The 27,330-nt window shown below is 38.8% G+C and overlaps 1 protein-coding gene across 2 annotated transcripts in view; it reads left to right on the top strand.

Annotated features, from left to right (window-relative positions):
* Nucleotides 1-1,659: 1,659 nt before the first annotated feature.
* Nucleotides 1,660-27,330, top strand: part of hipk3b (homeodomain interacting protein kinase 3b) — a 41,295-nt gene continuing 15,624 nt past the window's right edge. For both annotated transcript variants that reach the window (XM_031756945.2, XM_031756944.2), the window contains exons 1-3: nucleotides 1,660-1,994; nucleotides 10,365-11,667; nucleotides 26,460-26,583. In XM_031756945.2, the coding sequence (XP_031612805.1) occupies nucleotides 1,922-1,994; nucleotides 10,365-11,667; nucleotides 26,460-26,583 (1,500 nt within the window). In that variant the 5' untranslated portion in view covers nucleotides 1,660-1,921. The remainder of the gene's footprint in view (nucleotides 1,995-10,364; nucleotides 11,668-26,459; nucleotides 26,584-27,330) is intronic.

The following is a 27,330-nucleotide window of genomic DNA, read 5'->3' as shown; positions in this document are numbered from 1 at the left end:
GCCAAGCACGTACACTCAGGTGATTCCTATGCGACTGCAAACCCGTGTTGCAATTTTGACCTACAGGCGGCCTCTAGTAGTCAGTCACTGTACAAATACTGACTTGTACCTTAAACCCTAGGCTTATTAATCCTTTTTGTGTAGATAAAAATAGATAAATAATTTTTTTTTTTAAATTCGTTGTTTACTGAAATTGCAGAAAATATGTCAATCAGTAAAACAAAGCTTGTTTTGTGCTGCAGACTGCTGGCCACCTCACTGGCCAATAGGGGGAGACAAACGATAACCATCGAGAGCGCGCACTTTCATATAACCGTCTGGCAAAATCCAAGCAGACCAAAGCAAAAGACCACGGAGCCAGTTCACGAGTAGACAGCTGTCTTTTTTTCTTCTTCTTTTTTCGTCCATACAAACTATTTCAGCAACAGCAACGCCGTGTTCGGTCTTCAGTGCTAAAGGAATTTATACGGGGCCTTCTGCACATGTGGGTTCTTCTGATTACCTCCATTATCATTCCAGCTGTGTTTACCCAAGATAAACCAAGTTAGACAAGAGGTGTTCACACCTGTTTTCCAGCTGACCGGGCAGGCTCTGTGATTTGTTGTGTGTAACTCGGGTGAGGACAGATGAGGACTGACAAAGACAAATGCCTTTTGGTGGATTACATTATAGCTGGTCGACTCAGACACCAGGGGCTTATGGGCAGCTTTTTTGCCAGCTGGGTGCCTCCTGACTGTCTGAGCAGTAGATTTCAGCTTGGATTTCCTTAGAAGGCTGGTCAGCATGTTTTTGGAATCACTAGTCCTACCTTTCATCATATTGATCTAGATTTCATATCTCTTCCAGGATCAGAATTAGAAAATAAAAACTGTTATTGGTGGCCTTTTCACAGCAGATCAGGTGAGCAGTATAAATAAAGAACTAAAAAAAAGGGGGGAAAAGTCAGGAGTGGAATAAAGATGTGCTAGGACAATCGGTTAAGCAAATACCTTCTATCTGGGGCATTGGGGGTTGTGTCAATGTGAAGCCTAGAGTAAGTACTAGCTAGCTTATTTTTAGAACACATGATAGAAGGATGGCTAAAAAGAGGAAGCTGCTGCTTTTGGATTGTACATTTTCATATTCTATTTTTATTATTTTCTTCTAACTTTACTAGGCTATAGAAAGTATGCAGCTAACACTTTACTAGAGGAATAAATCATGAAGCAATCACATTAACAATTCAAACTTTATTGTTATTATTCTGAATATATGTAAAACAAAAGTTGCAAATTGTATTTCACATTCATTGATGTTAGCTATAAATCCATCTCATCCTGGCAGAACCCGAAAGGGACTGTAGTATTGCATTAACACTTTACCTGTGTTTTATTATACTTCAAATGTAAGCTACATCTCTGTGTTCATTCTTTTGTTCCTCTCATCCTTCGCAACACCTTTGTCTTTATCGTGTATGTTGTCAGTAATTTTCAGTAAACCTTATTTCTTTTTATGAAAAAAAGCTCCCCATTGTAGTGTACTGTTTTCTGTCTAACCGACTTCCCAGAAACGAACCAGTGAATCCCCCATCTTTGCACCTGCTCTGTAATCATTTAATCTGGACTGGCCAATGCCGTCAGTTCGCAAACATTCGCTTCCAGTTCCTAGAGAAAAGAGACATGTTAGAGGCTGGCAGGCCCGCGGAACGGTGCGTCTAGACAGGGTAACGGACACCCTTTACAGAGATGGGCAACGCTGCCCAAAGAAGACGGAGACGCGTTTGAATTGTGTAGCTACGACGTGGGTTCGGTGTGGTGTTTCTGGAAGCTCATATGCAAGAGTTATTTAGTGTTTAAAATGTGGGAGATGGTGGCGTTACCGAGAGCGAGCTCTCCCTTCCTGTCGTCTAGGACAAGATGGCAGCAATGCAGGCGAACTGTACATGGTATGGATTTATAAGTCCATAACATGTTCAGAGAAGCCCTGGATTATACTTATAGTGACTCTATGTGAAGGTAAGCAGCGGGGTGGTGGGAAGGCTATTTTTCTGTGGTGTTTATTTAGCCTTACCTTTGAAATGGTAGTCTAAATGTGACGCAATACTAAGTGACAACTTAGCTACAAACTTAGCTAGCGAGCTTTTGCCTTTATAACCCAATATGTAAGCATTCGGTTCGTGCGCAGGTACTTCCCCCAGCACTTTGGATATTTGATTGATTAAACCTGAATTAATTTTCTCTTTTAGTCAAACTGCGGTGTTACTATGTGCAAATTATTAGCGTGAGTGGCAACACTGACGCGTTTGCTCTTTTCAGTGTTGTCACGGCGACCAGTTGATTTATTTTAACAAGGTCGGCTCGTTTAGCTTTGGAAACTACAATCGCTTGTTCTAATGTTAACTAACTCTAAATGGACGATAAGGATCGTGTGACTTAAATAGTGAGTGCTGTGTTAGTTAAGGTTACATTGGGTTTCGCCTGTGAGTCAGTTAACATATGCTAGTCAAAGATTGTCGCATAATGTTAATACTTTATCATAATCAGGCATGACAAAAATAAGCAGACCTTATGTACAACTCAGTCATACTTTTTGGTTTAAATTTGTGCCAGATGTATGGCAGTGCCACGTGTTGTTAAATTGTAGTTAACTGGAAGTCTAATTGTGATGAAGCATTTGAAGTATCTCTATCATTTTCAGACGTTTATGTTTTTCGGTAATGATGATCTAGAAACCCTCTTTCAGGTTAGAATACTAACAACAGCTCATTGAAGTGCACCCAGACTTGAGTTTTCCTGGACCAAAAATATGAAGCTGTTTTTGTCAGCAGGCATAAACACGTTGGAAGAAAAAAGGTTTAAGAACCCAAAGTATCAAGTTAATCATACACTATATCTGTAATGATCTGCTTGGTGTTTTGCCGCATTGACTGTGGTGGTTTTGTGTTAAATATAAAGATTAGGACGTATAAGTGAGTTCCTTTGTGTGATCCAGCAAAATTAAAGCGTGCTGTGTAATTGTAGGCAAGATTATTTGAACAGCCAGCTATTTATGTGGCGGCAGCCATAGTGAGGTTCCTTCTCCTTTTAAAACTCAGAGAAATTCAATACCCAGACTGTGGCTTGTAAAGCTAATGTACTTTCCCTGCCTTACAGTTTTTTTCTTTTTCTTTTTACGTTACCAGTAACCCTTGTCTGATGTAAATAGCATCAAGAGACTGTCCAGTAATGTGTTGCTCATTTGGTTATGAGTAGCTTAGATAAACTAGTATTCAGGTTTCACAGCCTATTATAATACCTTGTTGACGTTACTACCAGTGAGCGCTTGTGACACTCAGAGTAAAGTTCAGCACTGCACTGCTATTATTTTGTGAATTTTTTTTCTCCCCTAGATACTCTTTTCTGCTGATTATGTCTGTGTTCTTCACGTTATCAGTAGCATAGAAAGACCACTAATGCATGGCTGTGGGTGGCAATGATGGCAGTAATGACAGACGAAAGTCAGGCCAGTAAATAACGTAACTAGTGGTTTACCTTAAAGTAATTGGTATTAGTGAGCAATTTTGGTTGGTGAGTGAGGGAATAATGACTGCACATATCTACTAAACTTGGGGCAACTGGTTATCTGTTTTGCACTGTGGCCAGCTTAAAGACCGGTTTGTGGGTGATTTTATCTTGAGGTGTGGGTACAGACATGAGGTAGTAAACAAAACGGAGTGATTGAGAGTGTACGTAAGAGACCACCGTGACAAGAAGAAGCTGTGATTTAGACTGAATTGCAGAAGTGTTGGGTGGTAACTGTGTGCTATCTCAAAAAGTAAACATCTATTACAGCTCACAGGGGGTAATTACCAGTGATCTGGTCAAAACCTGGATTTTATTTACATTTCAGTTGCTTTTGTTCAGAAAGTGGAGCGGTAAAATAACTCACTCTGCTAGTCTCTAATGGCTTAATGAGTGTAAGACCTTGTGGGTGGCTATGATAAATCATTACCTGATTGAAGTAAATTCTTATTTTTGTCGGTAGTATTTTGTTGTGTAACTTAGTTCACAAGATGCAATAAGGCAGTGGTTAATTTTTAAGAGAATGAATGAAGTGAATGGAAAAAATGGGGAAAATCTCATTATAACTCCATTATGGAAAAACAAGACAAACTCCATTACATTTGCAGTATAGAATACAAGACAGACTCAATGACTCAAGACAGATGTTTGTATTGAGCTTTTTATTTATTTTTTAAACCCAGCACTACTTCAGGAATACACTGGTGTTTTTCTATGATGTAAGTCATGTACATTGTTTTATTCTGTACTTTGCAGAATCATATTTCACCAGAATCATGTCAGAAGTGAAATGTTTAGTCTGCACAGGATCTTTCATTTCGGAAAATCACCTGGATTTTCTGTGACGCTTGTGTGTCTGATTATGTGCGCTCCTTATTTGCAGATTTACATAGTTCCCATTTAAAATACACCCGGTGCTGTTTTGAACTTTTGAAAATGCTGCAGTGCGTTTGACAGACTTCTAAGCATTGTCTTGAGTAAACCTGATTAGCTCTTGTAGTTGTATGCGGCCCGTTTTAACTTTGAGCTTTTTACATGCTCTTGAATCTTTTTGTTTATTTTTTTTATTTTTTTCTTGAAGGGGGATTTCTCTGTAATTGTCACCATAATTAATCTCTTCAGCGTAATAGCTAACTATACTGCACATTGCCTACAAACTGGAGCTATTTCAACAAGAAGACTGCTAAATGATAGTCATAAGTTCACAGTTGAAAAATCATGAGGTCACATGCTTTAGGAAATAGAGGCTTTTTATCTAATGAGCATACAAGATCAAGTTCACGAGACACAGCACCACACTGTGCCGTGAGGTTGTAGGCCTGCAATTTAAAACAGCAATGACTGTTTAATTCTCAAGGCTACATGGCAAAAGCAGAAAGTTGGGTGGGTTGAAAATAGGTGTTTTTATTTCCACAATGACAGTCTGTATTTACCTTCATCATCTGATGAGAACATGTCTGTTTTTGTTTCATGCATAAACTTTCATATTCTGGGTCCTGTTTGGTAAAAAGTAGCCAAAGTGAGTTTGTTCTTTAAAGTTGGTCTTAAGAATAAGAAATACTTTATCTAATATTTGGGAAATTCTTTTGTTACAACAGCCGGTAGCACATCTGGCAAGAAATGCAACTGCTTGAAAAAGTGTTTTTAAAAAAGACTGTTGTTTAACATCAGCGTGTCAAGATGGAGGAAAAAGACACTAGGGATTAAACGTTGCCATTTTCTGCCAATTAATAATAAATATGATTATTGTTTATCATTAGTCATCAGAGTTGAATCGTGTGTTTTGAAGAGGACTGGTGTTTATGCTTGGTGTTACACTGTTCCCCACTGGAATAAAAAGACGATATGGTTCACTTTTGTTTAAAAACTGTAGCTGATTTAGTGAAATATTTATATATAAAAGGATTTTTTTTTCTTTTTTTTGTTTTGAGTTTGGTACAGTAAGCAGAGCTTCCTAACAGAATGTGTGAATGATGTTTTGATATGCTATATGACAAACAGCCACACTAGAGGTCGGTGATATAGTCCTAAAATTCTATTGCAATTTTTAAGAAAATTTGTGACAATATAGGGAACAAAGTTATTGAACTTTTTTTTTTTTTCCAATTGGAAATTTTAAGTAAGCGCATAAAAAGACTGCTTAACACTTATAATAATTATATAACAATATAAAATAATTAAAATAATTTAGCCTTTTAACTTGCCAGGAGCCTGTACTTAATAAAACTGAAAAATATTTGCTCCCTGGTATTTTAGATTGTGGGTCAAGCTTAAAGCTGCTTAAAGCCCTGTTTTTTCCACTGTGTAATTGCATCAGTAATTACCAGCCACTGCTTGGTCTCTCTGTTGTATTGAGTGCCGTTATATTTGTTTATATTTGGGTTGCACATCATCAACTGCTAGCATCTCCTCTGTCATAGCCTGGCTGTACTTGTTGGTGTGTTTTTGTCTAAAGTGGTGAAATGCGTTCATCGTGTCTTATCCAAACTTTTCTCATTGTTGTGTGTCCTAGGGAATGCAAATCCATGGCATTGGTATAGCAACGATATCGCAATACAACATTTTTAAAGCACAGAAGAATTTATGCTGCTACTGTTGCTAATGGTGTGATCTGGCATAGGCCCGAGCAACGCACAGCCACAAATAGTGTGTATAGTTCCTAATTCTCTTCCTGCAGCACTTTATGTTTACATGATTGTTGAGGTGTGCTAAGCTGCATCGTTATTAAAAATAAAATCATTAGTGCCACTCGATGTTAAGCTGCACCATTTCTGTTCTTATCTGATGATAAAGAATAAAAATAATACTCAGGAGAGGAAATGATAGCTGTGGAAAAAAAAATATTGATGAACATCATGTTGGATGGTATTCATATTAAAACAAATGTTTAAATGTACGTTTAGGTGAACACAGGGTTTTTGAAAGAAGATTAGTGCTTGTATATAGCCTTCATATACAAAATCTGAAATTGACAAATTGTCATGTTGTTATCTTCTGCAAAACACTGAGTGTCTTAATCTGTCATCTCACCTATGATGACTTCAGTCAGTACCATTTGTTCCTTTTGGCCAGCTGTCTAGTGTTTATTTTCTTTTGCATTTAATTTTGAGTAGCTCAGGGTCAAAAGTTTAACTGTGAGCAATTACTTAGCAGCTCAGTCTTGCTGAAAAGGTTCTGCAGCTTTGAAGGATGTAATGTAATGCCACAGGAGGAGCCTCACAGCTGACCAGGGGAGTATCTGGATTCAGATGGTAATAATAGCAGCAGCTGCCATTTCTTGCCTTAGATCATTAGCCTTGACAACTAAGGCTGTCTGCTTTTTACAGCCTTGTGGTATGCTCCTCCAAGTTACTTTATATAGTGATTGTAATTTTGTAGCCATCCAAATTAAATCAATCTTAGTTTCCTTTGAAATCAAGTTCTAGATTGAAATTACTGGAAGCTCACATTCAAATCTAGACATCCTAATTGTTCAGTTGGGCTCCAAGTGCTGTCTCCTGTCTGGGGACTCCATCAATTAACGTCTCAAATCGCAAGGCACAAAGCTGAAACTGAAAGTATAAGTATTTCATATGAGGGTCAGGAAGAATATTGTGATCATGCTGGCTAGACGGTGTAAAACCTGACTGAATAATGGTCTCAGAAAGGTCAGTGGTGCAACAAAGTTCTTAGTTTTTTTTTTTTTTTTTTTGTTGCTCTGAATGGCTGCATTGTATGTTTAGTGGTTGCATGGGGTTACATTTGGATTACTTGCATAGTTGTTAAACAAACAGTGAAAACACAGAGGTCATCCTTTTGTAATGTTGTCCACTTCTGTACAGGATTCATAAAAATGGAGCGCAAAGATAGGTTAGATATGAGTAAGAATTGATCTACCAATGCATTTTCCATTGTGTTGGGAAGTATTTGGGTACACAGGTGACTAATAGAAAGTGTTCATAAATAGAGCAGGGCGATATGGCCAAAAATATTTATCACGATATATATTTGAAAATTTGCGATAACGATATAACTGACGAGATAATTGATGCGAGACAAACTACAACTCCACAACTTTACTAGCGCAAAAAAACCCTCCATCCATTTATTTTCACTTAAACAAGCAGCTGTTTTTTTTTTAAATATGCATTAAAGCTATCTAAAAATTTAACAGTGCAAATGCAAATTCCTTGCTGAAAGTTTAATCAAAAGGCATTTCCAGTAGAAATGGGCTGACATATCCTGAGCATAACCATGTATAATATCCACTGAAGTTAAAAAGAGGTGCTTTGCAACATTAAACTGCAGTGTGCCAAATAAAAAAGCCAAATATGTATTTTTCGGACCATAAGGTGCACGGGTTTATAAGGCACATTAAGTGAAACAAAGCAGTCAGATAAATCAAACTTTATTCAACTCATTCTTCTTGCTTCCTCCACTTCTGTACCATTGATTCATTAATGCTGTATTCTATCACAGCTGCTCCATTCCCATGTTGTTGCAGTATATTAATGACTAACCTTGTATTGTGGATGGATTATCTCAGTTGTTCTCCTGACTGAAGTTTGGTCCGCTAGCTTCCTGCTAACTTCTAACTCTGTTAAATGTAAAAAATTCTGTTTTCATGGATGCCTGGATGTTAAACACCTGGTAAAGCAGCAATGCTGATCGTTTTATTAAAGATGAAAGAATTTAGACAGTTTTTAACTCTCAGTGATGCTGTGTGTTTGGTTGACTTTGGGACCTGAAGCCGACGGAGTTTAGGACCCAGATTACTCCCAGATTTACAAGCACCTTAGTCCGACAAATACGGCAATAACGACGGCACGCTTGTATGTTCTACAAAAAAAATGTGCTTTGTTGTGTATCTGACGGACAAACACCAAACCAGTTCCACATCACTGAAGTTGCACCATTTTTACAAACCGATTCTGGTTCATCCGTTTCACTCAACAATCGGCCATGTGCGTATGAAAACAAAGGCACTGCGCATACGTGTTTTACCCATATTCTATCGCGATATTTCATTTTCTTATCATTGCCTAACATTGTACCGGTATTACCGTGAACGGTATAATATGGCCCAGCCCTATTCATAAATTAACATTAGTCTTGAGTTTGAACTTCAAGTATCTTGCAGTTAGTTTGGGTGTGTCACTTGTGCTTTTGACCCCCTGGAAACTTGAGCCCTGTCTGCAGAAATGACTCAGTCTGAAACAGTAATTGTAAGTAAACTAACCTGAGTATCTGGGGCAGATCAGTATATGTGTAAAAGCACATAAAATATAGACCTAGTGTGGTTATTGAATAGTGAAAAAATAATATAGTATTTTCACAAGGCCTAAAGTGAGTCTTGGAGGTCTCACCTAGGATATGTTAAATTGCGTTAACAACAGTAATGCAACTTAACTTTAACCTACCCAAGTCTAACGAACAGCATTACAAGTGCATTTTAGTTTGTGGTTTGAAGTTTAAAAGTAGAGTCCTTATGTCACTGCTTTTACAGTGGATCTCAGGACACTTGCTTTTTGGACTCTTGTTGTTGTTATCTTTTTTCTTTTGAGCCCTACTTGGGATAAATTTGATAAAGTGCTTCTTACTAAAAAGACAGTAAATGGTGCCACCAAATAGAAACACAAGTTGTGATTGTGCAAAGAGCTGCCAACAGAATAGGTTGACCTTATCGCGGTGCTCAGAATAGAGTCAGAGGGATAGCGCACAGTGCTAGTGTTATCACAACAACACAAGTGGGCTTTCCATCAGGGATATTTATTTAAGGAGACGTTACAGAGGGACCAAACAGCCCATACCTGTCTAAGCTGTGTACACTTCTTGTTTTTTGATTGATCTTTTTCAGTTAGTTGGAGATAAGACGTTAAGAGTAACAGTGCTCCTGTTTAGCATTTAGAGCATTTAATGATATTTGTCCAATTTTGTATTTAGATGAACATGCTTCTTTTAAATGTAGTGTCAATAGAGTCCAGAAGCATTGTATCTCAATGAATGTGGTCCAACATGAAAGTAGGTCATGGGCTGTAGCATGTTACACAGTCAGTGTCTGATACAGTAACTGTATTAGTTTTGAATATGGTTTTTAGAGGTAACCAGAATCCTGAAATTTGTTATACTTTTTACTCTTTGTTGCTTTTTTCCACATGGTTTAGTTTCAGAATATTCTAACTATGCAGGTGTTTCTGTGAGTTCTAAGTGCCTTACCCTCACTCACAAACATACACAAATGATGGGGGGAAAAAGAATAAACCATTCTTAGACAATTGGACATGTGGGCTTGATGTTGCTATATAACGTTATTCTTATGTTTATTTGTCTCTCAAACTCGCTCCCTCTCCATTGGTTGCCTAGAGACCTGCAGTAGGATGCATGGAAATGGCAGGAAAAGGTCAGGCAAACCTTTGAGAAGTTAGTCATCTGCTATGTGGAGGTGTTGGTGGGATTGCAGTGGATAGTGCAGAATGGTGAAGGTGTTCTGATGTCGTCCACTACAACAATCTTTCTCTGAGCCATATGACATATGCGGATGTGGTGATGGGTGGGTTGTTGTTAGTGGTGAACAACTCATTGCAGTGTCATCAAGGAGGGGTCAGACAACAGCAAAATTAGACTGGTGGCATGGGTTAGTTTTTGTGCACTCAAAGTCAGTTAGTCTAGCCCTTGACCAAGCAAAGAGAAAAATGCTCTGGGAAATTTGGCATGTATTTTTTTGACAGATTCTAAAGCTGAGTTCAAGTGTGCTTAATTGCTCTTTTTTGTGGTAACATGACAAAAATGGACAACATTATTTGTTGTGGATCTAATTAAATTCTTTCTATTCTTTATTCTCCACAGGTATGGCCTCACAAGTCTTGGTCTACCCACCACACGTTTATCAAACCCAGACAAGTGCCTTTAGCAGTGTGAAGAAACTCAAAGTTGAGCCCAGCAGCTGTGTGTACCATGAGAGGGCACACCCACGGACTTTTCTGAACAGCAGAACCTTTGGCATTGTGCATCCAACGAAACAAGCCCACTCGTTTGTGAACCGAGACTTGGCAGTGGGCCTGAAAGTGCGTGGAAGACAAGAGTACCCGGTGCAGACGGTCGTGGTGCGTGGTGTACAGAGACAACAGCCCGGTAAAAGAGGAGGTGGAGCACCAGGCCCATTTGTGGCCCAGCAGCAAAGAGAAGCAGGGGTTGTCCAGTCACAGGACAAGGAGCAGCAACAGCAGCAGACAGACATAGCAAGTGGGAGCAGCAGTGGATCAACAGGGGCAGGAGGAGGAGGAAGGGGAGAGGGTGGTGAGGGAGGTGAAGAGGAAGAGGGCGACAGAGAAGAGAACTGTGGAGGTTTGAACTCAGCTGACAGCTCTCAGCGATGTGGGCTGAAACGTAAAAGTGAGGAGCTGGATAACCGAAGGAGCACCATGCAGATTGTGGAGGAACTGTCAATGTTGCCTGCCATGTTGCAAACGACGACTGTGGGGAATGCAGCCATGACAGCCCCAGCGGCTGTGGGGGCTGGAGCGGGCCCCTCCAAACAGGCTGTAGGGCATGGGGCTGTAGGCGCAGCAGGAGGGACGGGAGGAGTGGATGGAGACTATCAGGTTGTGCAGCATGAAGTCCTCTGTTCCATGAAGAATACTTATGAAGTGCTGGATTTCTTGGGACGTGGCACATTTGGTCAGGTAGTGAAGTGCTGGAAGAGGGGCACAGGTGAGGTAGTGGCTGTCAAGATCCTGAAAAATCACCCTTCATATGCAAGGCAGGGTCAAATTGAAGTTGGCATCCTTGCTCGTCTGAGTGGAGAGAATGCAGATGAGCACAACCTGGTGCGAGCCTTTGAATGCTTTCAGCACCGCAGTCACACCTGCCTGGTATTTGAGATGCTTGAACAGAACCTGTATGATTTCCTGAAGCAAAATAAGTTCAGCCCACTGCCCCTGAAAGTGATCAGACCTGTGCTACAACAGGTAGCTACAGCTCTGAAAAAGTTAAAAAGCATGGGTCTGATTCATGCAGACCTTAAACCAGAGAACATAATGCTGGTGGACCCAGTGAGGCAACCCTACAGGGTGAAGGTGATAGACTTTGGCTCAGCCAGTCACGTGTCCAAAGCAGTGTGTTCCACGTACCTCCAGTCTCGGTACTATAGGTGAGTACATCTATGAATTACAAGATTTTATTTGTTTTTTCATTTTTTTAATGGGTTCGGTATTAGTTCAGTGCAGGTTTGTACTCTGTATCCATCCCGACATAATTAGTTTAAAAATTTCTTTTCTCAAGCAAAACAAGGAAATGTCTCCCTACTGCACAACATCCTGTGTATTTAGAAGGCACATACCATAGACTGAAAAATTTAAAAAATGTGACCCTGCAGTGTTTACTAACAGACTACAAGCTAACTGCTCATCTTCCTGGGGCCACTGAAAAATATGTAAGATGTGGGGGGAAAAAAAAAAAGACTTTAAATCAAGTTTAAAAAAAGTGTCTTTGTGAACATTTGTTGCATTCTTGCAGGGTGGATCTTTGGATTTAAAAGTGAAGGGGATTAAAGATAGTATGTTACAGAAAACAAAGGGAAAAGCAAACACTTAAAGACTGATATTATATGTGTACATGTAGAGAAGGGTAATGACAGAAGTTGGTGAATGCCATGCCAGAGGCAAATGGGGGTTCTCTTACAGGCTCTGTATAAGATGCAAAGTAGATGTAATGTCTTTTGTTTATGCAGGAAAAAGACCTGGGCCTCTGATAATCTTTGGCATGCAATAAGAAAACCAGTGAGACAAATTACTTGTGGCATTATGTTATGAATTCTTTGGTTTGATTAGAAAAACTGGCCTGAAGTGATATCAACTGCTGGTGTAAGTCTGGAGTGACCTAGTTCACTGTTTGGTTTCTGTCTTTTTTGTATAGGAACCTTGAAATGATAAGAGGATATAAATTAGTCTTTTCATACTAATAGGTTCTTAGATGTCTATTATTTGCAATAGCTTGCGTATATATTTCATAAAGACGACTTTTCTTTATACTTGTAGTCCCATTGAGACTCAATGTTTCGTTTACAAGAGACCTATTTGAATTGAATTGAAATTGAATTGAATTGAAATTTATTTTCAGTCAACAACAACAACAATAACAACAGATTATAATTTTACATAAAAGTACGCAAACAGTAACTGAAAAAGGAACAGGCTGAAGCCTTGTGGCTTATAATTATCCTATCCTATCCCTATCCTATATTTCAGAGAAACCTATTAAAATGACAACAACAATAACAGTATTCTGTACATATGCTTTTAACAATGAGATATTTTTGCTTAACTAATATTGTAATTGGAGGATTTGTTTAGTCCAACCACATGAATTTTATATATTTATATGAAATTTTATATTGTGTTTGAGATTGGGGGTAGAGGGAAAAAAAAACCTTTAAGTCTGATGACCCTGTTTAAAACATCTTTTTGACTTAAAGGCTGTGGGCAAATGATCAATGTATCATTTGCCCACACACACACACACACACACACACACACACACACACTCTGAGCAAAGTCAAAAAAAGAGGAAATGGGTGAGGTAAATGTGATGCATGAGTTTAAGACAAATCCGTATGTTATTGTTAAGCTCTGCTAACACAGCTCATATATCGCAAACAAATGGAGACAGTCTGTGACTGTCACTTTCTCGCTACTGGAAACATTAGGTATACAGGCCCACTCACTTGCTCAGAATTCACTGCATTACTCAGACTTTTTACTAGGAAGATGGCAGGTTAAATGTCTGATCTGAAAAGCATCAGACATTTGTGTTTTTACGTAGAGAAATCCCCCTGGGTAATATTGAAAGATTCAAGGCTGCAGTGCATGTATGAAATCAAGTTAAGGTGATGCTTGGGTTGATTGCCTCACTGGTATACACAGTAGGAATGGGCAAAAATGTGAAAATTGACTGCAAAGTATTTACATGAACAACTTAGAAACTGTGAATAAAGATTGCTGGCTCAGATCCATCCAAGATGGAACTGTTTGCCTTAAGAGGAGAGCAACTTAGTGGGTTTGTTTCTTATAATGATAACTTATAATAGCTTGCTAATTATTGTTTTCAGGAATTACAGCCATTTTTATACATGCGCCCTCATTTTCAGAGGCTCAAAAGTAATCGGACAGTTGACTAAAAAAATGATTTATGGAAAGGTGAGGTCTGTTTCTGTTGTTTTCCATGAAAGATTAGGCAGATTTAAAAAGATGTGGAGTTTGTTCCAAGTATTTAACTTAAATTTCATCACCCTTCACTGAAACTCTTAATATGAGGTACAAAGAGATGGCCTCCTTCACTTGATTCAACATAATCAAATCAAAAATCAAATCAAATCAATTTATTTATATAGCACTTTTCACAGGATAAAAACCACAAAGTGCTTCACAATAATATAAAACAGAAATACATAAAATACATTAATAATCAAACACACAGCACAAATCTAATTAAAAGCCAATCTAAATAAATGAGTCTTAAGCTGCTTTTTAAAAGAATAAATACAATCAAGGCAACATAAAGATGGAGGGAGAGCATTCCACAACCTGGGGGCCACAGCTCTAAAAGATCTATCACCTCTAGTCTTAAAACGAGTTCGTGGGACTACCAACAGCCTTTGATTAGATGATCTCAGGCTGCGAGAGGGAGTGTGGGATTCTAAAAGATCGGAAATGTAGGCTGAGAAACCAAAATAGAACCTGCCAGAGAGAGAACAAAAAATTTAGAAATTGCCTAATCTACAATGTAGTATATTCTAGACTATATTCTAGACTGGTTGTGGAAGACCATAGAAAATAACTAAAGATCGCGACTGCAAGTTCCTTCCTTGGATAAGACGCACCCCAAAAAATCTAACCAAGTAAACCTAACCGTTGAAGGATAGGCATATCATTGTCAGTTTACAGCCAAGAGGCGCCATCATCAATGTAAATACAGAACACACTTAAGAACAGGAGTGTTAGATATAACATAACATCATCTGTCAAACATGGTGGAAGCAGTGTTATGTAATGGGCATCAATAGCTGCCAGTGGTACTGGGTAATTGGTGTTTATTGCTTAGTTTCAGCCAAATACTGCAAAACTGATTGGATGGCACTTTGTCACAGTGCAAATAGAGTATGACCCAAAAGCAATCCCTTCTCAACCCAACAAAGCATGCTTTTTAGTTAAAAAAGACAGAACTGAAGTAAGACCCACAAACCAGCAGCAGATGAAAGTGGCTGAAGGAAATGGCCAGCAGAACATCAGAAGGGAGGAAGCAGTTTGGAATGGCCATGGGTTGTAGACTTCAGGCATTCATAAGGATTTTCATGTAAATATTAAAAACAATCTTCTTATTTAAAATGTTTGTCCAATTACTTTTGAGCCTCTGAAAATGGAAGAATGTGCATACTTTGATAATTTGAATAAAAGCTGAAAGTCTGCACTTCAGTCACATCTAGAATTGTTGGTTTTAAAAATCCACTGTAGTTATTGTACAGAGATGAGGTTCCAAAAAATGATGTGTTACTGTTTAAAAACTTGAGAACTATACTCTATCAGAGCAGTTGTCTATTCAAATGGAAAGACTGAGATATTAAGGGCTTCATACTATTGGTGCTTCTAACTTGGTTTCTTTGCCTGGGACGGTTGAGGATTTATGAGCCACATTCAGAACTGGCTATTGTAGTGAGCAGCTTTTGCATAGAATTTGAATAATTGTCCCTGCCTGCACAGTCAGACAGTGGAACAGTGTGCTTTGCAGGCAATTACTGTACTTTGAATAAAAATGGATGCAAATAGTATTTGATAGCTGTATTCATTTGCTTTTACTGTAGATTGTTCTTTACTGTCTAAAGTGAGAACTTTGCAATTACTTTGACCCATTCCCTGCTCATTGTTTTATGGGAACAGTGGAAAATACTTGCTAATTGCAGTTATTCCTTGTGTTCTCCTTTCATTCCAGGAACTCATCAGGCTTTTGTGTGAACGTTGTTGCGATGCGTATACACTTCATTTCAGGAACTTGTTAAAAATAAAAGCGTCAAGGTTCTAGAAACCAGTCTCACCACTTTAATGGTCGCTGGGACATAAATGCTGCATGTACAGCAAGCCACGAAAAATACCCTTACTTACATAATTACTATGATAATGTGTAGATATGCCTGCAACTAGAGCAGGGCGATATGACCAAAAATATTTATCACGATATACATTTGAAAATTTGCGATAACGATATAACTGACGATATAATTGACACTAGACAAAATACTTTAAAACTCCACAACTTTATTAGCGCAAAAAGAAACCCATCAATGTATTTTCACTTAAACAAGCAGCTGTTTTTTATGTGCATTAAAGTTATATAAAAATGTAACACTGCAAATTCCTTGCGGACAGTTTAACCAAAAGGCATTTCCAGTAGAAATTGGCCGACATATCCTCAGCATAACCATGTATAATAATATCCACAAAACTTAAAAAGAGGTTATACACACACAATACGGTAATATTATGTTGAAGCACAGTACGTATCACTCCGCGAGGCTCCTGCCTACGATAGCCGTAATGCTCCAACAATCCATCAAGCGGTGCGGGTCCGTAGCTTAGCAAAGTCGTATTAAGCTACGAACCCGCATTTGACAGATTTTTGAGCGCCGTGTACCACATAAAATCGTTTCGAGGTCAGTAAACACAACCAGAATTCATACATAAGGCACACGGGATTATAAGGGGCACTGTCGATTTTCAGAAAAATCAAAGGATTGATTTTAAGTGTGCCGTATTTTCCAAACAACACGGTAATGACGACGGCCCGCTAGCATGCGCTACCAAAAACAGTGCTTTGTTGTGTATCTGACGGACGAAAGCTAAACCAGTTCCACACCACTGAAGTTGCAGCATTTTTACAAACCAATTCTGGTTCATACGTTTCATTTAACGATCCACTTTCGCTCTTCTCATTCTGCGTCGCCGCCATGTGCGTATGTAAACATAGGCACTGCGCATGCGCGTTTTACCCACATTCTATCGCGATATTTCATTTTCCTATCGTTGCCCCAAATTACACCGGTATTACCGTGAACTGTATGATATAGCCCAGCCCTACCTGCAACTACACAGCTGAAAGTGTGACTTAGTAACATGTTTGGCTCATATGTTTGCTGGTTCTGTTTACTCTTTGTGGACAGAGGTATGACGTAGCACAGGAAATGGTGGCTGAAGATGCAGACCGGGAAACCAAGCTATGCATAAAAACAGCCAAGCAGTGACGCAATTAAGAACTGTACTTTCCAATATTTCGGTTGTTTGTCATCTTAACTTCACTGTCTCTCAAAACTGTCTGAAAACAATTTCTGATGCATGAATTTCAATTATTGCATTATTTCATCACAAATACTCATTTAGCAAACCTCTTGGCTGCGAGGGGAAAAACCCCACTTAGCACACCAAGGGGTGTGAGCTGGCCAATCAGCCAGCAAAATTTGTGATTTGGAACAAAATGTATACTTTCGTGAGTTATACAATTCTTATTAATTTCCAATTCTAGCCTTTCCTTCCAAAGTCATAACAGAGCTATAACTTTTTTGTTTTTCCTCCAACTTTACTCTTTCCATCAATTTGATGGAGGCTGGCTTTTGTCCTATCATTTCTGTTCCTCAGCTCTTTTGGATTCTTTGTATGCTGTTGGAAAGTAACGTCAGTCCTTTCTGTTTTTGCTGTTTTCCTATTTTCCATGTACCTTCTTTTAGAATGCACAACTGTTGAGCTTTGATCAATATTTGATGTCCCATCTTTATCTATCTTTAACATCTATTCTTGATATCTCTGATAAATAGATGGATTTCTGCATTTTCAAGTCACACCAGCACCTTCATCTTGTCTTGCGTAGTCACATATTTGCTCTTCATGCGGACAAACTACTCTCTGTCAAAATGGCAGGGCTAAAATCTAGATCACCTCAAAGTCAGGTGTAAGCTCCTTTGTTTTGGTTTTTTTTTTTTGTTTTTTTTGCATAAATGTTCAAACTGCTACCCAACAAAGCAATTCATAGCAATCCCATGACACGGTGTTAAAAGTATAACTATACAAGTTCAATATTAACTTGGTGTTCTAATGTAGTGTTTAATATTTCATTTTAAATTGTACATGCTGAAGAACAGAGCCCCGCACAGTCAGTCATTCAGTCTTGACTGGACTGAATGTTAAGCTCATATGTCACTTATTTATTTCAGAAAGATTTGTCAAACTGTAAGCAGATGTTTTTTGTTTTTTGTTTTTGTTTTGACTATATTGACGTTTTGTTTATTTTTTTTACCTATGTTTGATTTCATTTTCCTGTTACAGCAAAATTGTTGGAATGACAACAGACTAATGAAGGGAAATATCTATTGTAACTCTGTTGTCCCTCTGTAGTTTACCCCTGTGGGACAAGAGTATGCGAAGCACACTGTGGGGAAACAGCGTTGCTGAGGGTGAAATTGGAGGGTTGCTAAAAATAGCTCATGGGATGCTGGCCAGTGTGCTTTGACTTCTATAGATGGTGATGCACATAGGCAGCCAGAATGAAATAAGGACAGCTTGAAATACTAGAGAACTCTGACTTACTTGTTCAAGGTCAACTAGCTCCACAATGTCAGCTGTTTTGATTCCCATATGTCGATGCACATTTCTGTGTTCACTGTGCTGAATGTTTAGTTCACCTCTCTGAGACAGGAGTTTGTGGACACCTCAAATCTATCACCCACTCTTACCAATAAGTTTGACAGATACACTGACTGCTGCCACAATTTACAGGTATTTGGCCATTGGCCACTTGTAATTTGCCACTCCAGTTTGCATAGTCAGCAAAGCTGGAGTGCTCACAGCTCACAGCTCTAGGGTAGAATTGACATCTAAAAATTACGGTCCCTCCAACCATCTGCTATTTTAATATTTGGAAATTGGAAATATTAGGTTGTATTTATTTACCTTGAGCATATCATAGTAAATATCCTGAGTCTTTACTGGGATGAGTTCATGACATTTTCTGTTAGTTCATTAAAAAGCCTCCCCAGGAACAAATACCATTCTCTTGCTGGAAATGTTCTTCAAAAAATGTTTTTTTTAATGGGATAAATCACAGAAGTGAGTGATTGAGACAGGTTTACACTGGCATGGTCATTAATTCTGTGAAACAATAAGCTGCGCATCATTCTCCTATCCATGTGTAGAATAGCTGGCCTAAGACTGATGGATTAACTGTCCTTGAAAAGTAGGTCTGTGAGCATTTATTCCATTGGACACTCTTAGAAACTTATTTGTGGGCATGGAAACTTGTGCACACACAAGCATCTTCCCTTTTATGAACAAAGTCCTTCTCTAGGCTGTTGGGTAAAGGGTTTTTTCTAAGTATTGATGTGGTCAAAGTAGCTTGCACTGGCTTGCAGTCTGTCATTTGGCAAGCACTTAAAGTTATGCACTGTCGAGACTAGTTCTCATAGTACTTTTTGTGATTCTAAATGCTCTCACAAACAGCAGTAGGTTTGTTCCATTATTATGTTTGTGTCACAGAGTGGTGTGGATGGCTCCTTTTGTAAACTCCCACATCTGCACTCCCACTGGAGTGGTATTAGCTGTTGTTGGTGTCATGGTGTAAAGTTTGGACTCAGGAGAATATTCCCCAGCCCTACAAACAGTATGATGGTATGAACAGCTAAAGCTGGTGTTTGGAGCAGGTAATAGAGCATTTTACCAGAGGCAATATTGGTGACCCCGCAAAGAATGTAGAATTTAATGTTTCAAAAGATGAAATATATGTGAACATAACTCAGTATAGACACCTTTTTGTTTTGATACAAATATTATTTGAATAATGAACTTTGTACTGTAGTATTATTATCAATGCTACAGTTCACTAAAACATTGTTCTTTTAGTTGTTAGTACTGCATCAAATTAAATGGTTTTGCTTTTGTCTGTTTGAGTTGGTAGCTTAGAGCACAAACATAAGGGGGAAAACAAAACTGCACAAAGTTTAGCTTTAAACTTTGAATCCAATATCTGCTTTCTACCCTGTTCTGTAGTTAGTTCATTTTAGAGGGTAGTATTTTAGGGGTAAAAAATTGTAAGCTGGCAAGTACATGCAATTTTTCCAAAGTCTTCCCAGTGGATTTTAAATATCCAGAGGCATTTCGTTTTCCTGTCATCCTAAGCCCAGAAACAATTTCTTTAGGCCATCTTAAGTACCTTCTTAAAACCATCAAAACAGTAAAAAACACATTACAGCTGAACTGGAAAAAAGCTTTCCTAAAACTCAGCTCTATGTCAACACGTTGAATGGTTTACATCTGTAAAACATGTCTGAAAGCCTCGTATCCTTAATCTAAGGCCTGTGTAGATCAGAGTGCAAGTGGTTCCCCCACCCTTTGTTACACTGCCTCTGTGTTTCACTGAATAATGCAGGAAGCTCTGAGTGTGTGTGGTATTGCAGTTCCTGGTAAAGGCATGCAGTGTGGCTCCATTCTTCCTTCATGGAGGAACCATGTTGTCAGTTCTTCTTTGTAGCTGACCTTATACCAACTGCAGTGTGGTTCAAATAAATGTCTCTGTCACAACAGTTTTACTCAAAGGCTTGTGTAAGCATGCAGCAACAGTGATCCTTCCCTCTTCTAATGTGTAACCACCGTTATTTGCTCTTCTCTGTATGAGCTATTTAGATATCTCTTTACACTTTAATCCACCCTGCTTTGTCCTCAAAGTAAAGACCCAAGGACTATTTCTGGATTGTGAGATAATGGCCATGAATAAGAAATAAAGATAGAATTGTTGGTTATAAATAATAAAATATGTTGTCAGTATTTTTTGTTTGTTTGTTTTAGGTAGAAAAATTGTATACAAATGAAAATGTTTGGGTCAACAACTTAATGCACACATAAACAAATCTGTAAATGAGCTAAAAAAATGTAGTTGCAGCTTCTTACCATTGCCTCTGCCTATTTGAGTTTAATTTTATTACTGTAGATGAATGTCATAACTGCAGTGTAGGAAGGTTACACCTGGCATAGTGGCAGGCCTTCTCTGAGGACGTTTTACTGCTGTCCTTGGCATTGCTTATTAGGATGGTTTCTGTCAATGACAAGGTAGCAGTCAGTGCAGTGTTATTAACATATTATAACACCTTGTTCTGAAGTGACCTCACCAAACCAAATGCTAAATGCTACACTGTGTCGGCCCAAATATTTTATGTGTCTATAAAACCATTGAATTGTTCAGTCCACACCAGTTAACAAATTACTTACAACACAGCACAAACACATGGATTACAGGAGAGCAACAGCACTTATGTTCTTCCAAGTAAAATTTCTGGTTTTGTCCATAGAAGGTATAAAAAAAAAAAAAATTGATATAATTATGGGCTTTGGAAGGTGAAGCCAATGCAGAAGTCTGTAATCTGTAAAATGCCCCTCTGTAAAAACCTTTCTGATCAGTATATTGGCTCGGTCACCTATTTTGAATCATAATAAATGAAAGATTCTCTGAAAACTTTGCCCATTGTCGAGTTCAGAAAGGAGGACTGTCTAAGATATGCTCATTGGCTAATAACCTGTGATTGACAAGTTTTTCCTTTGGAGTTTGGCAATCAAATCCACCCCTGTTCTCACATCTGGTTTCAAAATTTCAACCTGACCATGGTGAATGGTCTTTACAAACCAATGGGTTATATTGTTGCTACCTCCATCTCTTATTTTGTTACTAGGACGCTGGGAAGGATGTAGAATGTGAGATTTTGGATACAATTGTTGTGTATAGTTACTGTTAATTTTTTATTTTTTGTGTGTGTGTGTATGTGTGGCTCACAATTGTTTTGCCATGGTCTCTGTTGGGAGTATATGGCAATGTATTGTGTCGTTTTTCTAATGCAATACATTGTTGATACACTGTTGGCAAATATCTGTTTCTGTTAAAATGTTCAGGCACTCTTAATTCTTGTGTCTATTTGACTTTGCATCAGTTTAAGGACTTTATTTGATAAGCAGTTATTACTAATGCGGGTAAAGTGAACAGAAGCACTTAAGTAACCTAACCTTTGGTAAAGAAGAAACTAAGTAAACTAATTGTATTACCACATTATTAAAATTGACTAAAACCAGATAATACAAATTCCTCTGTATTGTCCCTTTAGTCTGTCTGACTGTGTCTCATAGAATCACTGTATTGTAATACCATCATGATTGGTAACATATGCTGCTGGTATTATATTGTGAATTGCGCTGTGATTCCCAGTCCCTGTCCTACAGCAGGACTTTGCTTAGCTTCTGTGCCAGAGTCGCATCTGTTTTTTTTTGTTTGTTTGTTTGTTTGTTTGTTTTTCCTCCACATCTGTTTCTCTTTTCTTTGGTAGTTCTTAGAGATCTTAAAGTTAATTGCATCCATAACATGTATACTTGGCACTTTCCCCTTACCGCTGAAGAAGTGGGCAGTTACTTAGATGCTTGATAAAATTCTTACCAACTTGAAAGGGAGGCCGTACACTTGTGGGCAGGGCAAGAGGAATGCAGGTGTTGTGTAACTTCAATTTTTAAGACTTTTTATTTTGTACACTTTGTTTAAAGTTTTAAAAAACATGTTTAGCGCCATATTCTGTCAGTACGGAAGGTGACGTGGAAGGTAATGTGGTTGGTTGCGGCCAATAGACTTAAATTAATTTATTGTATGCAGAGGAGCATGAGGACACTAGAACTAAAAATCAGTTTAAGGGGATCACTTTAGTGCTGCTCCGGGCTGCAACAATGAGTTTTATGTTAGGAAACCGAGGATATACTGTCCACTTTCACTGTCTGTCTCTTCAGCAGTAATTGACTGCAGCTAGCCAAACAGCGGCAGCCAAACGGGAAAATCCAGCTGTTAGATGTAATGTTCGAGTTTGTAAAGCGCCCTATAAATAAGATCAGTGTGGAAGATGCACTCTGTTTGAGTCACCAGACTGACAAACTGGAATCCACACTTCAACTTTTCCTCATTGGGCCACGTGTCCCCTTTAAAGCTTATTGAGAATACAAAACAGTCAAGGCAATATGGGAGCTTTCTTGTCAACTAACCTGCTAAAAGAGCACTTTAAAAAATTTTCTGTAACGGAAAGGTTGAAATGCCAAAAGTGAGCTAAAACTGTTATATAAATATCTATTTTTTCTCTTTGTTACTTTTGAAGGTACGTTTCAGAGATAACAGATGAAGCCTTCTGGAAGCTTTGAGGCTGTGAGGAAAGTGATATTATAGTCAACTCGTATCTCACAAATAAGACTTGTTTTTAACTCATGCAGTAGCATCAGTCAACAAACCTAATGGACACCCTTTTGTCTTCTAATGGAGAAAAACATTGTAGGTTTACAGCACACTAAAGCATTAGAAGCAGATTGACTGCATTTAATAGCCTGTAAAAGTAAAATAATGCAGCAATGATCTGTTGCTGTATTCTGCGGTTGTAAAACATAAACTGGTTTTGGATGAATTGGTACCCGTTGTGGAGTAGCTATGAGGCATCAGGTCACTGCTTCTGATAATGCATCTGGTAAGCAGAAATTATCATTTGACTTTGAGTTTTTTGTCTCTTTCCTTTTGTCAGTTCCTCCATTCATTTATTCCCCGTGAACACTTATTCCTGCTCAGTTTTATGAAGTGGGTCTGTATCATGATGTAGACAGTTTTGTTGTACCCGTCTTTTTGTTTTTTTCTGGGATTCTTGCACGTGGCAGTGAAGAGTCACGAGGCTTCGCTATCTCAACTTGTGCGTCATATCCTCAGAATGAAAAACAGATTCAGTTTCATAGAAAGGCGGTGAGCTTGAGTTAGGTTGATTAGGATGGAGCCCGGCAACCATGGCAACATCCACTTATCCCCAAAACTAAACGAAGGAGTCCTGCAGTTTTCGGTTTTTCTGTCTTTCTTTGTTCTCTTTATCTCCGTTTGGCATTTTATGTGTCGTATTACTATTGTGCATTCAGAAGAGCAGAAGAAAATGATCCACTCATTTTCTATGTGTGCTCTATGTGTATCAACAAGAACATTAATCTTTATGTTTTGAAATAAATAAATGAGTCACCTGCTTTAATTCACATGATTATTTTGGATGATGCATTCTTTAAGTCCATGATTTTGTTGATGGCTCAGGGCTCTTGTAAGGAAAAAAATTAATGTGGTCAGCAGCCATTCTATGCCCTCATGTTGACATATTGTATATTTCTCTGACAAAAAAGGGCGACCGTGGCTCAGGGGGGTTGGGAAGGGCACCTGTAACCGGAAGGTCGCCGGTTCGATCCCCGGCCTCTCTGTCCTGGTCGTTGTGTCCTTGGGCAAGACACTTTACCCTACCGCCTACTGGTGTTGGCCAGAGGGGCCGATGGCGCGATATGGCAGCCTCGCTTCTGTCAGTCTGCCCCAGGGCAGCTGTGGCTACAACCGTAGCTTGCCTCCACCAGTGTGTGAATGTGAGCGTGAATGAATAATGTCATTGTAAAGCGCTTTGGGTGCCTTGAAAAGCGCTATATAAAATCCAATGCATTATTATTATTATTATTATTATTATAAAAATGCTGTACTGATGCTTATAAAGCCATAATACTGGATTGTTTTGAATTAGTGGGGGCATTGTTTGTGTGGGACTTAGTAGACTGTCTTTGACTTTTAGAAATAGGGAAGGATTGTGCATAAAGGCAGGTTATTGACACCAGAATAATTCAGTGAATCTTAATTTTTCTGAGCAGGTAGGGTGTCACAGATGAAGATGGAGCTGTTCGATTTGATTTGGCATTTCGTTGTGAAAAGAACTTTTGGTTTTTAGTTACACAGTGGTGCCTAACTGGAAGACATACTTAGTGATGCCTTGCATTTGTTTTAATGAGACTTATCAACCCTATGCTATATTGTTTCCCCACACACAGACATTTCTTACTGGCTGCTCAAGTACATTAATAATCAGTGATCCATTTTAGCATTATTTTATTTATTTCCTTCCGAGAGAACATTAAAAGACTGGCTCATATTGCCCTGCCTTGGACTGCAGCTTTTTATAGTACTGCGTTTCTGCTCTGGAGAGCTGGTGTAAGCTGGAGGACCATTTCAGCCAAAACCTGTGTCAGGTGAAGAAGTGGTTCATTTTTCTCTATGCCTTCCTCTCTGAGAAAGCACAGAGGACTGTTGACAGCTGTAGGCTAAAATACAGTCTGTCTGTGGGACAAGAGACTCACTGAAAAGGCAGCTGAACATGTGGGTAGTTTGTCACAATGGTTGGACATTTCCCGTATAACATGATACTTCCATGCATATCTGAATGAGAGGATGTGTTCCTCAAGGGAAAAAACTTTTTTTTTTTTTTTTTTTTAAATATAAATAGGACAGGCCTGTACGGCGGAAATGGTTGGCATACCTTCTACCTAGGTTTTCTGGTACTATGTTGGCTACTCAAGCAGCTGTTGCATTTGTTTTTAATAGGTGACGGTTGGTTTCCTGTTTCTCTCCATGTGTCCCACACCCTTTAGTCTGATATGACTTCACAGATGTTGCTGACTACTTCTTCCCTGGATCTCTTTAATATGTACATTGAAAGTACAGGATCATCTTGGTTCATATGTCCAGTTTGCAAAATGGCAGACCCAAGATATTTCTTGAGCAGATTTCTTTGGAATTAAACTGTGTGTGTGCACGCCTCTGCGCGCGTGTGTGTGTACAACAGTTCTATACAATGGATTATTTTACTTTTATGTATATGCTTAATGGAAGTTAAATAACTCTACTCCTCAGGTTTCTCACCAATGTAATCTTGGGGCCAAGTTAGTCTGAGCAATGCCATTATCTGTAGTTATTTGTATTAATAGCAAATGCATCCATAAGCATCTGGTATGATATTTATATCTGTATACTGATACAATTTCAAAAAAGTAGAAGAAATTATGTTGAGTTTTCTCTTAGCCCTTTAGACATGGCATAAAAAGAGCATTATTTCTTTCTGCAGTGAACTGCATGGCACTCTTAAGACATTATTCTGTAAAGCAGCTTTGTGAAGGCTCTGTTTAGCACGTACTGTTGGTGTGCTAGATACTGCTTGTGTCTTATTGATTTTAATGAGCTTGGAGGTCACTCCTGCACATTAAGGTTTGTGAGCTCTGAATACATCATACTGTCAGTGCTCTGTCATGTTGCTAAGGTTTGTGGTGTGTTCTGAATACTAAGTTATTGACTGTCAGCATATTTTACATATAGTCATCCTGACAGACTTGTGTCACCATGAGCCTTTCCCATGAAGTGGCATTGCAGTGCTTTTATGGAGACGTAACATTGAGCAAGCATGTAGGGTGAAGTAAACTAGTGACTACGGCTCTTATTTTCTATCAGACTTGAGCGTCAAAGCCTGTCAAAGCTCTGATCCCAGCCTGGCTGACCTGCTAACCCACTGGCATGGCCTGCTGACGCACTCCAGCTCCAGAACACACACAGTACTGGCTTACAATTCTCTTGGCACTGTTACACACAATCCTATTTGACTGGCTATCATCAGGAATTCAGTGCCACTGTTTGCTCAATACTTCAACTCTGGTTTATACAACTAACATTTCAGCAAACATTTTTTTTCTAATGAAGAAAAGATTTTAAATTGTTATTGATGTGTGGATTATGTCTGCACATTTTTAATTTGTTAATAGCTATGCCCATAACTCCTGCTTTTAAATGGCTGTAACAGCGAAGGCCCTGCAAAATGCAAATTTGCTATTTTTCTGAACATTTGTAGTTTACAATAAAAAAATAAGTGAAGTGGTTGGATTTATTTGGGTATGCTCTTTTTCTTTTAAAAAAGGGCACAATAGAACATTTATTTTTTAGTACAGTCATGTATGAATTTTAAAAGCTTTTCAAAGGTACTTAAGTATTTTTTGTTTATTCTCTGCTCCACAGGGCTCCAGAGATTATTTTGGGATTGCCGTTTTGTGAAGCCATAGACATGTGGTCCCTAGGCTGCGTGATAGCGGAGCTTTTTCTGGGCTGGCCTCTTTACCCCGGGGCCCTGGAGTACGACCAGGTAAACAGCCAACCTTCTCACCGTGCACTCTTGCCTCATTTCTTTTTGTGGGGATTTTCTGCCTCTTCATCTCTGCTGTGTCGTCCCCCCCCCCCCCATCCCTTCTTTTCAGTTTTTTTAAGTAACTTATTAGGCATTTCCAACTTCCACTTTTAATTTCTGTGACTCAGTTTCTCCTCTTCATCTCAACACAGAAGCTTTTAAAAGAAAACTTAGGAGGTTTATGGAAACAAAAGCTCTTGTGCATAGTTATGCTCTGAAATAAATATTGCGATGGATTGTTTCAGCAAAGAAAGCGACCAGGAGTGTAAAATTGCAGTTTAAAAAAAATAAAGAGAGAAAAAAAAGAGATACTTGATGTTCTGGTTTCTTTGTGATGTACTGACCCTGAGGACTGTATTTGTGACACTGAGCATTAGGGTATATTTTTGTGATTGATGGTATGTCTATTAAAAGCTGTTGGATGCCTGCCCCTCCCAGTGGAGCCCTGACAGTGTCTTCCCAGGACTAGACTGATCTGGGCTTATGCTGAGCGGCTTTCCCCTGCCTTGGAGCCCCATCTACTCAAAGCCTGCCAGCAGAGCTCAGTCGGATCCTTTCTGTCCAATGCAGCACTTTACATTACTCCCCTCAGCCGCGTGCTGCACACTGTAATCATACCAAGGTATTTTTATGCCCTGATATCATTTTTCACTCTCTGTAGGGCTGAGACAGGAGAGAGAACTCAACTTCTCTGAAAGAGATTTG

Source organism: Oreochromis aureus, linkage group 1 (assembly GCF_013358895.1).
Source record: "Oreochromis aureus strain Israel breed Guangdong linkage group 1, ZZ_aureus, whole genome shotgun sequence".
Taxonomy (NCBI): Eukaryota; Metazoa; Chordata; class Actinopteri; order Cichliformes; family Cichlidae; genus Oreochromis; species Oreochromis aureus.
This window is presented reverse-complemented; position numbering and strand designations above follow the sequence as displayed.